The following is a 12182-nucleotide window of genomic DNA, read 5'->3' as shown; positions in this document are numbered from 1 at the left end:
AGAAGGGCCTCGGGGTCCTGAGTGTCTCAGTTGGTTAAGCGTCTGACTTCGGTTCAGGTCATGATCTCACGGCTCATGAGTTTGAGCCCCACATGGTGCTCTGTGCTGATGGCTCAGAGCCCGGAGCCTGCTTTGGATTTTGTGTCTTCTTCTCTCTCTCTGCCCTTCCCCTGCTCTCTCTCTCTCTCTGTCTCAAAAATAAACATTAAAAATTAATTAATTAAAAATTTAAAAAATAAAAAAGAGCTCATAGATACAGAGAACAGATTGGTGGTTGCCAGAAACAGGGGACGGGGGTGGACAAAATAAATGGAGGGAGTCAAAAGGTACAAATTTACAGTTTTAAAAGAAATACGTCATAGGAATATAAGGTACAGCATGGTGACTAGAATTAATAACATTATATTGCATATTTGAAAATTGCACAGAGAATAAATCTTAAAAGCTTTTATCACAAGAAAAAAATTGTAACTAGTGTGGTGATGGGTGTTATTAACTAGACTTATGTGGTGATCATTTTGCAATATATACAAGTATCGAATCACTATGTTTTATACTAAAAGTAATATAATGTCATATAGTCAATTATACCTCAGTAAAAAAAAATACATGAATAAATGCCTTATTTGATGGATTAACTAAAGTTAGATTTATGTTGGATTGATGGACTGCACAAAATTAATATTGGGCAACAGTAATATATACATAAGAAATGTAAGTATACATTCAAGAGTTATATTAAGTGTTGACATATTACATATGTAACACATATTTACTGGAAATAGGATAAAGATAACAGCATAGTAAACACTAAATAGTTAAACATGATGAGGATGCTATTAAATTATTTTAGGATAACCACTAAAAGGCTAATAGAGAGTATAAGATCAAATCAGTAGATGGAAAAAATTAAATAAAAAAATGAAAATTCTAATAATTCAAAAGAAAACAAGAAAAAGATCAAAAGAAAAAGTGGGACAAATAGAAAATACAAAATAACAAAGTAGCAATAATTTCAAGCATGTTAATAATTATAAAAATATAAACAGAGCACATGCTTCAGTAACCAAAAAGTATCACACTGGGTTAAATGACAAAATAAAGCAAAAACAAAAATAGCTCTCTACAAAAAGCACACCTAAAACATCAGGACACAGAAACCTTAAAACGAAGGAATCTTTTTAAAGAAAATTCCGGGCACACACTAACCCAAAGAAAGCTGATATAGCCTTATTAGTATTAGAAAAAGTTGTTCTTATGACAAAATGTACTATTGGAGATAAAGAAGGCCACCGTATGAGGTAAAAAATTTTGATTCCACGAGATGATATAAAAATTGTAAATATGTGAGATTCAAATAGCCTCAGATATATGTAAGGTAAAAATTAACAGAAATTAACAAATCTATGAATATAATGAAAAATATTTCACATATCTTAGCAACTGATATTGTCAAACAGATTAAATGATCTGAAAATCTGAAGAAGACCTTTGACCAGTTTGATCTAAAGGACATAAATAGAACACTGACTCTAACAACTGGAAAATATTCATTCTTTTCAAGCACACATGGAACAGTTAGGAAGATTTATCACACTGGAGGCCGCAAAGTCAAGCTCAACTACTTTCAAAGAATTACCATCAAACAGTCCACCATCTCTCATGATGATAAAATTAGAAATTAGCAAGGAAAGAAAATGACCAAAAACACTCTGTAACTTTGGAAATCCACAAATCAAACAAGATTCAAGAAGGAAACTCTAAGTCACAAAGGAAATGGAAACATTTAGGACTAAATAACATTGAAAGTGCCACATAAGGAAACTTGCACCTTACAGCTAAAGTAAAGGACAGAGACATTTGCATTTTGCATTTAAAAAGAGGACTGAAAATTGGTCTCCTAATCAATTAAATTAAGAGGAATACCAGAATAAACCAAAGCAAAGAAGACATAAGAAGAATGAACAAACGAAAACAGAAATAGAAAATTTACGCATGAGAGATGGGAAAAGCTGTAAGTTGCTTCATGGGACACACAAATAAATAAACCCCCTGTCAAGAATGTTGGGGGGTGGGGGTGGGGGGGGAAAGAAAGGACACAAACAATCCTGTCAGGAACCAAAAGTTAAAAAAGGATATTAGGAACAGCCTTATGTCAGTAAATTGAAACTTAGATGGAATGGGAAAATGAACTTTAAAAATGGCTAAGAATGATTCAAGAAGAAATCTGAATTTATCCTCACAAAAATAAATCTTAACAAGAAAACATCAGGCTTATGAGGGTTTTACTGGCAGACTCTATCACAAAGCTAAGGAATAGAAATAGTAACCTATGTTACTATTACTTCCAGAGAATAGAAGAGTCAACACTGACCAACTCGCGTTATGAGGTTACCGCAAACTTTATCATAAAAACAGTCAAGAAAAGAGCATGGAAGGAAAAGCTTTTTCAGGAGCAAAAGTCCTTATAAAAAATTAGCAAATCAAAGCCAGCAATAAATGTATCATGAGCAAGTTGGTATCTGCATGAATGCAAGATTAGGAAACCAATTAATTTAGCATGTTAGCTGATGAAACGAGAACAATCATATGATTATCTCCGTAGAGATCTGGCATCCTTCCCCCTCACCACCAGCCCTCCACACTGAAATCTGACCGATCCAACATATTTGGATTAAAATGTGCAGTGTCGGGGCGCCTGGGTGGCGCAGTCGGTTAAGCGTCCGACTTCAGCCAGGTCACGATCTCGCGGTCCGGGAGTTCGAGCCCCGCGTCAGGCTCTGGGCTGATGGCTCAGAGCCTGGAGCCTGTTTCCGATTCTGTGTCTCCCTCTCTCTCTGCCCCTCCCCGTTCATGCTCTGTCTCTCTCTGTCCCAAAAATAAATAAAAACGTTGAAAAAAAAATTAAAAAAAAAAAATGTGCAGTGTCTTTCAGAAGGGTGTCCCGTGGCAGTCAATGTAAGATGGCTTGGAGAGGTGGTAGGCAGGAGAGTTTCTTGCAATATTAATTTATGTTTTGCCCTTGCTCCCTGGGGAGAACCCAAAAGATAACCAACTACTGCTGTTGTGCTCTTTCATTTGTTTTCCCTGCCCCCCCTAAGGAAGGAGGGGTGTTCTTTGCTCTTCCTTGCTTTAGTGGAAGTCTGTCTTACAGGAATGAAAGTCTGGAGTCATGGAGGAGATGGGCCTGTGAAGTAAGAGGAGATCATCGTCTTTGTTACAGGAAGTGGAAGCAATGTGAAAGACCAGGAAGAACCAGGGATGGGGAAGGACACTGTGGTCATCCTGTAAGTCAAAGGACCTCCTCCCACACCCTGGCAGTGCAGGGGCAAGGGTGAGGGCAGCGGGTAAGATAAGGCCCCCCAAAGGCTGCCCAGCACACCATGGAGGCCAGGCAGGCACCAAGGCTCCCAGGAGCAGCAGCAAGGATGCCGAAGCAGAAAGTGAGATTATCAGCAGAGTTCTGCCCTCCGTTTCCAAGATCTGGTAAGCCCCCTGGTTCTCGTGCAACTCAAAAGCAGCCTCCAACCATCTGTTGATTGACTCAGATTAGTTTTCTGCCTGCTCCCAAAGGCAGAGGAGACTGGAGCCAAAGTTAATTTGAGTTAAAAAAAAAAAAAAAAAAGTCACGTGACGTTTTTGCACACCTAGTTTGCAGTCAAGGCTTCCTACCCACCACCCATGCACAGGATATTTGGGGGGGAAATGGGAGACAGATACACTGATGACCCGATTACGGAAGTGGGCAGCAAAGCTCTACCTCTCCTCCAGGTCTGGCCACAGCTTGAAGTTGCCTTGGGGGTCACTGCCGGCGTCTTCCTTCTGGGCATGCGGAGCTGGGTCTTGCCCAGCCCTCGGGGGCTCCTTCAGGTCTCTGCGCAGGTGGAGGGTGCCACCGGCCATGCTGTCCAGAAAGCTGAGGATCTGGAGGCAGCTCTGTATCTTGGGTGGGAATGGGCTGGCAGAGGCAAAGGCCGCACTCAGGAAGTCAGTAAATGGCCTGGCCTTTGTGTCTGGCTCCGAGTGCAGAGGGGCTCCCTCTTCCTCCTGCGCCCCGAAACATCCCAGCAAACAGAGGTCCTCGGCCAGCTTCTCAAAAAGCCCATTCTTCTTGAAGAAGTCACTGTTGACAGGGTCCAGGTGCAATGCTGCAGACAAGGCACAGAGGGTGTGCAGGACCAGGTCCAGGGTCTGGCTGGGGGACACCATCCCCCACGCCTGTAGCGGGGGCTCCTGGAGAGACCCCTCCAGGTCAGAGAGCAGGGACAGGAGTCCATTGAACCCACTGGACACTCTGAAAGCAGCACGGCCTTTGGGGGTGTCCAGGATCCTGAGTAGAGACTGAAACACCAACAGGATAAAAATGAGACAGGAGACAACTTGTTAACGCAGAGCCCTGACACATCCCTGCCAAAGCACTGCACCTGCTCTCGCCTGTTCAAGTGGTAGGAAATGCAAGCTACCTGAGGGTGATTCTGAAACAGGGGGAGGTCTATATTGTTCCTCCTCATTTTAGTTGCCCCTCAGTGCCTGCTTTCAAATGGCGGCTGCTAAAGCCCATGCTGATGTATAAGGTTGGTTTACTGTCCTGGATCTTAACTTCAATGCATCTCCCTCCAGAAAGCTCTCTTTGACCCCTGCCTTATCCTGACCCCAGGCCGAGAGCTCACATAGCCCCCTCTCATTTGTTGAACCCAGTTCTCTTCACACTTTACTGAAGTGACTTGAAAACTGTCTCAGCCCTCCACTAGATTGAAGCTCCGTGAAATCAGGCAACGCACTGCTGTGGAATGTAGCACGCACTTAATAAATATTTGCTGAATGAGTGGAACGAACCACCTCTTATATTGCAAAGGAGACCCACAATGCAATCTCTGTAAAGTAGTTTATTATTTATCTCCCTCTCTGTGCAAACGTAAGTACCTCTATTAAGTGAAGAAAGAGAATAAAATGAGTCTACTTAAAATCTGGTGTGCAAATATGAAGGAATCAAGGTAGAGAAGAGAAGCATTTCATGGAAGGAAACATAAGTATAGTAAATAGAATAGACCACGTGTGGAGTTCAGGCTATGCGTAACATACATTATAGAATCGAACTTCTCCAGATCACTGAGATTTTACTGGACACATTTTTATTTCCTTCTAGCATCAAACATTTATTGAACCCTTACAGTGTGCCCTTCATTGAGTGCAGTGGTGGTGCACACTAGGTAGTTAACAAATGTTTCAAAGGGAAGGAAGGAAAGGAGGATGAAAGGAAGGGAGGAAGGGAGAAATAGAGGGAGGGAGGGAGGGAGAAAAGACTGCATTCAAGTAATTCTCATTCTGTGCTAAAGCTTCACACCTGAAAGTGAAGAATGTATGGATGATTTTAGATAAATATTAAAAGCCTCTAGCTTTTGGTGTTTTCATATTTATTATTCATAGAAGTTGCTTGGGACTTCATCTGAGACCATCTTGCACATGCTTCCAAGAGAATGACCAATACTTGTGGTTTCATCAGCAGATTTTGGAGGAAGGTATAAATCGTTTTATCCTCTAATGCCCTAGTGGCACAAGAAAGGGGATTTTCTGGGCAGGCACAATTTCAAGCCAATTCCAAGATGCTTGAGACAAGGTTCAAAGAAAAAAGTGAAAGGCAACTCCCAATTTAGTGTGTGTGTGTTGGGGGCTGATTCTGTGTCTTAAATGCCTGGTCTAGGGTGACAATATAGAGCATGATGTGCGAAAGTCAATGAACGAAGAGAAAACTGGTAGGTCAGGAAAATAAAAGGAGGGAAGGGACTAAATCTTCAAACTCTCATGGAGAGAAAGTCAAACAAAAACTTAGTAAAGTTTTAAGCAACCATTAAATATGAATTTCTTGGGGCGCCTGGGTGGCGCAGTCGGTTAAGCGTCCGACTTCAGCCAGGTCACGATCTCACGGTCTGGGAGTTCGAGCCCCGCGTCAGGCTCTGGGCTGATGGCTCGGAGCCTGGAGCCTGTTTCCGATTCTGTGTCTCCCTCTCTCTCTGCCCCTCCCCCGTTCATGCTCTGTCTCTCTCTGTCCCAAAAATAAACGTTGAAAAAAAAATTAAAAATAAATAAATAAATATGAATTTCATGCACTTTGGGGGAAGAAAGTTAATTTTCCAGCTCTATCTTTAAAATGCTGGTAATCTTAATCCAACGCCATTGATGTGAAACAATATAACATGTATCCCTAACACCCAAATTTTCTTCTCTAATATTATATTCCTCTCCTCTTGGAGAGGAATATAATATTATTATATTATTATATTACTATATTACTATATTATATAGTATATATTACTATATATACTATATATACTGTGCCCCGAAACATTCCAGCAAACAGAGGTCCTCGGCCAGTTTCTCAAAAAGCCCATTCTTTTTGAAGAAGATACATGTTATATTGTTTCATATATACTATATTATGTAGTATATATTACTATATTACTATATTACTATATACTATATTACTATATTATATATATGGAGAGCCGCCTGAGATGCTCAGTGGGCAGTCAACCCCATTTTGGGAGCAGGAGAACACAAAATGAGCCAGCACTACCTGAATGGCCAAGGACTCTTTCAAAGAGGAAGACAAAGGAGATGCTTAAAGTCCTCCACTGTCCCATCTATGACATTTCAAGATATTAAAAAAAAATAAAAATAAAAATAAAGTTTGTAGTAAGTAGGAGAATCCATGAGAGGCCAGAGTCCATGCTTACATTCAAAATGGACAAAAAATTATAGAAAATAGAAAAAAGCATCCTTACCAATATGGGCCAATTGATCTTTTCCTGGTTATAGGAAAAGGAAATCCACAACTTATAGCGCTTAGCTCAATGATTACCCACCACAGCTCAGGGGAATGACTATGGGGAAACTGAATTGTCATTTTGTTTTTTGAAAGAAATTCAGCACCAGGGCCACCCACTAACGGGGGGTCAAATCAGAGTCATGGGAGAGACATCAGGGAAATAGGCTTTCCAAACTGCCAGAAAGATGGAGGCAAAAACGAAATATTAAGGATGAGGCGGTGACGATGGCTTTCTCTCTTCTCTTGGGTGAAGATATGGCCAAACTACTTCTGAATTTGGCTGAAACCCCAGGAAAAGTTGACTTTGTAGGCAGGTCCTTCAAAGAAGCATGTAGACTGTTAAAGCAGGTTCTCTAGAAGGGTGGTGTTCGGTGAGTGTGAAGCTTATGGTGTAGCAACAGTAAGACTTCTAGAAGGGCAAGGCCTTTCTCTGTATAGACAGCATCAGCACAGCTGCCTGCCCCCACAGCCCACCCATTGGACTCTGAGGCCAAGACAGGCCACACATAGACCTACTACATCTGTGCCGGCCTTGTGTAAGCAACTCACTCCCAACAGAATAGTATTTCTTCCACCAAGTTGGAAACATACTCTAACCTTGAAGTATGTGTGTTGCTACCGGCCTCTTCCCACCGACTGATAACCCACACAAAAGGATGAACACTGGGGTCTTGTACGGCGTGCATTGCTTTGTCTGCGTCTGACCTTATGCCTGGTCATGTGACTCATGCCGTGAAAAATAAATAAACCACCAAGACGGTGGGAAATCTTAAGCTCTAGGATGGTAAGCGATCTAAATTCATGTGAGTGCTTTCAGTGGCTCCTGAAACCACCAAGAGGTTGTTTAAGGTAAATGGATTGGATGAAGCTCTGCTGTTTATCACAAGGGCACATGACAAAACAAATATGAAAAATGGAGAATGATCAAAAAACAAACGAATCAAATTACAGGCAATTGTCTGAGCACTGGATGACCACTGAACTCCCCTCTTATTAAAGAAACTGTGTTCCAATCATCCAATTTGACAACAGACATTGCTCAAAAGGACTCCATCATTCCGAGTATCGAGAGCAGATACCGTTAAAACAGAGCAACCCAATGACGGTCCTTCTTATGATCTGTGTCTCTCAGAGGGTCTGTCCCCTGTAATTCCTACATGGCTCCTTTCTCCTCCTGTTGGGAGGGGGGAGGAGAAAGAAATGGCTGTCCTTAATTGTTGCTTTGTTTGATTTATTAAATTCGGAATCATTATCTAAAATGGGGGTAATCTCATTAGAACTTAGACTGCTCTATTATTTCTTGGGATGGGGTTAATTTCATATTTGCAGAGTCATAAAGTAAAGAGTCCAAAATCCAATTACAGAGGCTTAATTTCATAGCAACTAAAGAGAAACATTTCTATCATAAAGGAAAATAAATACTGCGTTACTTCGGGAAACGATTTGTCAGGAACTGGGGGCCTAGAACGAGGGTCTCCATTACTGTCATTCAACTTTGCATGATAATGCATCACCTAGGCTTGCGAGTCTGCGGAAGGGAGTAAATTTAATCAGCTGAAGTCAAAGTAATCAGGCTGGGGTTGACACATTTCAAGAAAGGTCAGTGTTAAGCACATTTTCTCCTCCTTAACTCAGTTACCATGTCATCGTCTCTGAGTTCGTATTCCTCCGGCTTGAATCTATAAAATGGATGTCTGCTGCAAAGCGCTAACTAGGTTAGGACTAACAGGATTTATTTCACATTCCATTATTTGTTATTCCTCATAATTTTCCATGTGTCACGCTGGAAGACTGGTGAGGTAATGTGATTAAGCACAGAGTTGAACAGCTAAATGTATATTAGCAAATCAATCTGAATTTGTGCATAACCCAATCATGGTCCCACTGGCAGTGGAGAGGAAATTCATTTGCCTACATTATTCTTTAACTCAATTGTCATTTGCCAGAATTAGGTGGTGAAGTCACAAGTGCTTGCGTATTGGTACGGAAGTGCCACTGGATTTTGGAAACCACTGCCCTAAGTTGGGTGTTTCTGGATGAATTTTCTTCTCCAAAGCAGCTGGTTGACGGCCTCGGGGAAGGGAAGCGAGGGTCACACGTTGATGTGAATGCATGTCAAAGATGGCAAAGCTTTGGTGGGGGCAGAGGGTACTGCCTTTGAGGTCACCTCACTCCATCACCTCCCCCTCATCCTACGTCTGACTCGCTTTGCGGGCACAGTGCTTTGGGCAAAGTCCACGCTCAACTTAGAAAGAGGTCGAGATCTGGCCAGAAAGAGCTAATTTTACATCTTTGTTTCTAAAGTTCCAACAGATTCCCAAGATGCGGATTCTAGATTAGACTCCAGAAAACATCAAACATTGGCTAGTCGCTCACGTAACTCGGTGGTGGGCAAGTCGGGAACAACCCCATGTCCCCCCACTATGCATTGGAGCAACAAAGTATCAATAGCCCACGTCCCGTGAGAGCATTAATAGCTCCACGCATCACCCCCCAACTTCCCAGCAGTGACATGGCACCCGGGAGAAGACAGCACATTGAACACAGGGTATGACTTTGCTAAATAAGCTTATACAGTGTTAATCCCTTGATAGTGTGATTCTGAAGTGATATTGAATCTGTAAAACACCATAAAGGCTTCACATCGCTAATTCCAGAAATTCAGTCCTATTACCCAAGGGCTGACGCTCCACTAAGGTGCCTCTGGGCTGCAGAGTAAATAAGATGAACTTTCCATGAGCAAAGCAGAGTACACTTCTCTATAACGGACACAGAAACCCTTGTTCTCTCCAAGCAAAAAGTAAATCCAAAACTTTCCTCTCTGTGGGTCTGTCTGACTCTCAGTGTGAAAATCTCAGAAACAGATGGGGATTCCAATTTTCATCCCCTAGGAAACCAAAGTCCTGACTACTGGGGTCATGGTTTCTGTGTTGCTTATCAGAATAAGGCTCATGTGAATCAGGACGAAGACAGATATGTGAGGAAAAAAATGTAATAAGCAGCACAAAGGAAAGAGGAAGTCTCCTTAGATTTTAAGTCACTTGTCTAAGATTCAAACTCAACTCACAATTTATATTAGACACTTCCTGGACATGTTCCTGCCGGAATGTTAAGACTGGACCACGTGGGGGTGCCTGGGTGGCTCAGTTGGTTAAGCATCCAACTTCAGCTCAGGTCATGATCTTGCAGTTGGTGGGTTTGAGCCCGGCATCGGGCTCTTGCTATGTCTTTCCCTTAAGCTCCTTCACATGTGCCCCTCACTTCCTTTACCTCACATAATCATGAGACTCTAGGATCTTTCAAAAGACAGTTAACTTTTTGTTTCATAGAAGCCTGGTTTTATTTCATATAAAACTGATTTCTTTGGCTTTATAACTAAATCATTGTTTTGGTTCTTGTCATCTGTGAAATGCATGATAATTATGGTCATAATGTCACTTTTGGATGGGCTTCTCATGATGCTTTGGCCATGCCGAACCCTGCAGGCTCCGGACATGTGACTGATGGTGGGAACACATGTGTCTGATGGTCACATGACATGACTGGCTCTGCAGAGAGATAAGTTGGTAAAAGAAACCGAGCACGGTTCTCTAAGTATTAAAAGGGTTTTGTGCAGAAAGAGTCATGGCTAAGCAAGCCTGACAGTTTAATTCTGGAAGTCAGACCAACTCCATATATTTTTTTTTTAATTCACCAGTGATCAAGGTATGTATGTTACTGAGATATGTGTTTTGCATGGAGTTGTGTTGCATACATACGTGAGAGGTCCCCAAGTCAGCCTCCTGGGGGATATTTGCATTTACATCTGGTGGTGATGACATTCATTATCATTCTAATTGTTTTAAGATAATTTGATGATTATTAACAATACTACAAAAACCAAAACCTATACTCATCTTTGTTACCCACAAGTGACACCCTAGTTTCACTCCTCCCCTTTGTGTCCTCTGGGCCCATGCCTCTCCCTGCCTCTTCTTTCCTCTTCCCAGCTCAAACATCCTCCTCTGCAAGCCTTCCTCAACATGCAAGGCAGGATTGAGCTCTCCTACTCCTCTGCCCCCATGGCAGCCTGCACTCAGTACTTTCCAGGTCATTACCACACTGCACTGCCATGACCGCTCACTCATCACGAGCCCTAGTCTATGAGCTCCCAGATGGCAAAGGCTATATCTCATTCAACTGTGTGTCCCAGGTTGGTAGAGGGTAGACACTAAATGCTGGTCAAGTAAACAAGGCAGCTGCTTGCCCCCTGTAGTCTGATTCAGACTACACTTCCACAGTTTACAGCGTTGCTGGGAAGACTACATTTCCCGGCACCCCTTGCATCCAAATGAGTTGTACCCAAAGGAAGTCAGACAGAAGTTAACGTGTGCCGGTTCCAGGCCGGCAGAACACTTGTACAATTCTTTGTCTGCTGGCTGGATTCGATGCCCAGGTTCCCTGAATGGTTATCCCCTCCCATCAGAGATTGGACTATTCATAGGAAAGAAACTCCCCATGTGTGAGGCTACTGAGGACGTGGGATTTGTTACAGCAGCTAGTACTACCCTTACCCGTACGATACCGTGACCGACTGAATGAGTGAACGTGTGTGCACATGTCGATCACCAGCTGCATGTCTGTGGGAAAGCCCAGCACAAAGGAAGACTTGACATCACCTGCAGAAGATCCAGTTTCAGCTCCAGCTCCCCTTGAGTGGATGAGCACAAAGCGCCCACAATGATGCTCATGTACTCCTCAGCGTTGATGACGGAGAGCTGCTCCAAGATGCTGAGTGAGGCCTCTCGGTACCACTCAACGTCCAGGAAGATCTTGATGAAGGGCACCATGCCGTGGTCTTTCAGGACAACTGTGGACCAGACAGACAGTATGGGGCTAGAGCAAGGGAGCCTCGGCACCTTAGTTTTAACGACAAGCAAAGCTTTCTCCTGCAACATCCGAGTTTGTTTTGCTCCCTTTATACGTGTCTCCACGTTGTTCCATTAGAAACTCTTTTTTTTTTTCAAAACCCATACCCACTGTTAAAACTAGAAGAAAAGAGGGGAGCCTGGGTGGCGCAGTCGGTTGAGCGTCCGACTTCAGCCAGGTCACGATCTCGCGGTCCGTGAGTTCGAGCCCCGCGTCGGGCTCTGGGCTGATGGCTCAGAGCCTGGAGCCTGTTTCTGATTCTGTGTCTCCCTCTCTCTCTGCCCCTTCCCCGTTCATGCTCTGTCTCTCTCTGTCCCAAAAATAAATAAACGTTGAAAAAAAAATTTTTTTTTTAAAAACTAGAAGAAAAGAGAAATAGTGGAGCTGAGAATTAAAAAAAAAAAACAAAAACTAAACAGATAAATCAAAAAAAGAAACCTTGCCTTTT

At 42.6% G+C, this 12182-nt stretch overlaps 1 protein-coding gene across 6 annotated transcripts in view; it reads right to left on the bottom strand.

Moving 5' to 3' along the window:
- Positions 1–12182, bottom strand: part of WDFY4 (WDFY family member 4) — a 295803-nt gene that overhangs the window by 235919 nt on the left and 47702 nt on the right. For all 6 annotated transcript variants that reach the window (XM_040485696.1, XM_040485698.1, XM_040485701.1 and 3 more), the window contains 2 exons: positions 11485–11675; positions 3761–4341 (listed from right to left, as the gene is read on the bottom strand). In XM_040485696.1, the coding sequence (XP_040341630.1) occupies positions 3761–4341; positions 11485–11675 (772 nt within the window). The remainder of the gene's footprint in view (positions 1–3760; positions 4342–11484; positions 11676–12182) is intronic.

This window comes from Herpailurus yagouaroundi, unplaced genomic scaffold (genome assembly GCF_014898765.1).
Source record: "Herpailurus yagouaroundi ecotype Mexico unplaced genomic scaffold, PumYag 163, whole genome shotgun sequence".
Taxonomy (NCBI): domain Eukaryota; kingdom Metazoa; phylum Chordata; class Mammalia; order Carnivora; family Felidae; genus Herpailurus; species Herpailurus yagouaroundi.
Note: the sequence above shows the minus strand (reverse complement) of the source record. Positions and strands in the feature narration are given on the sequence as shown.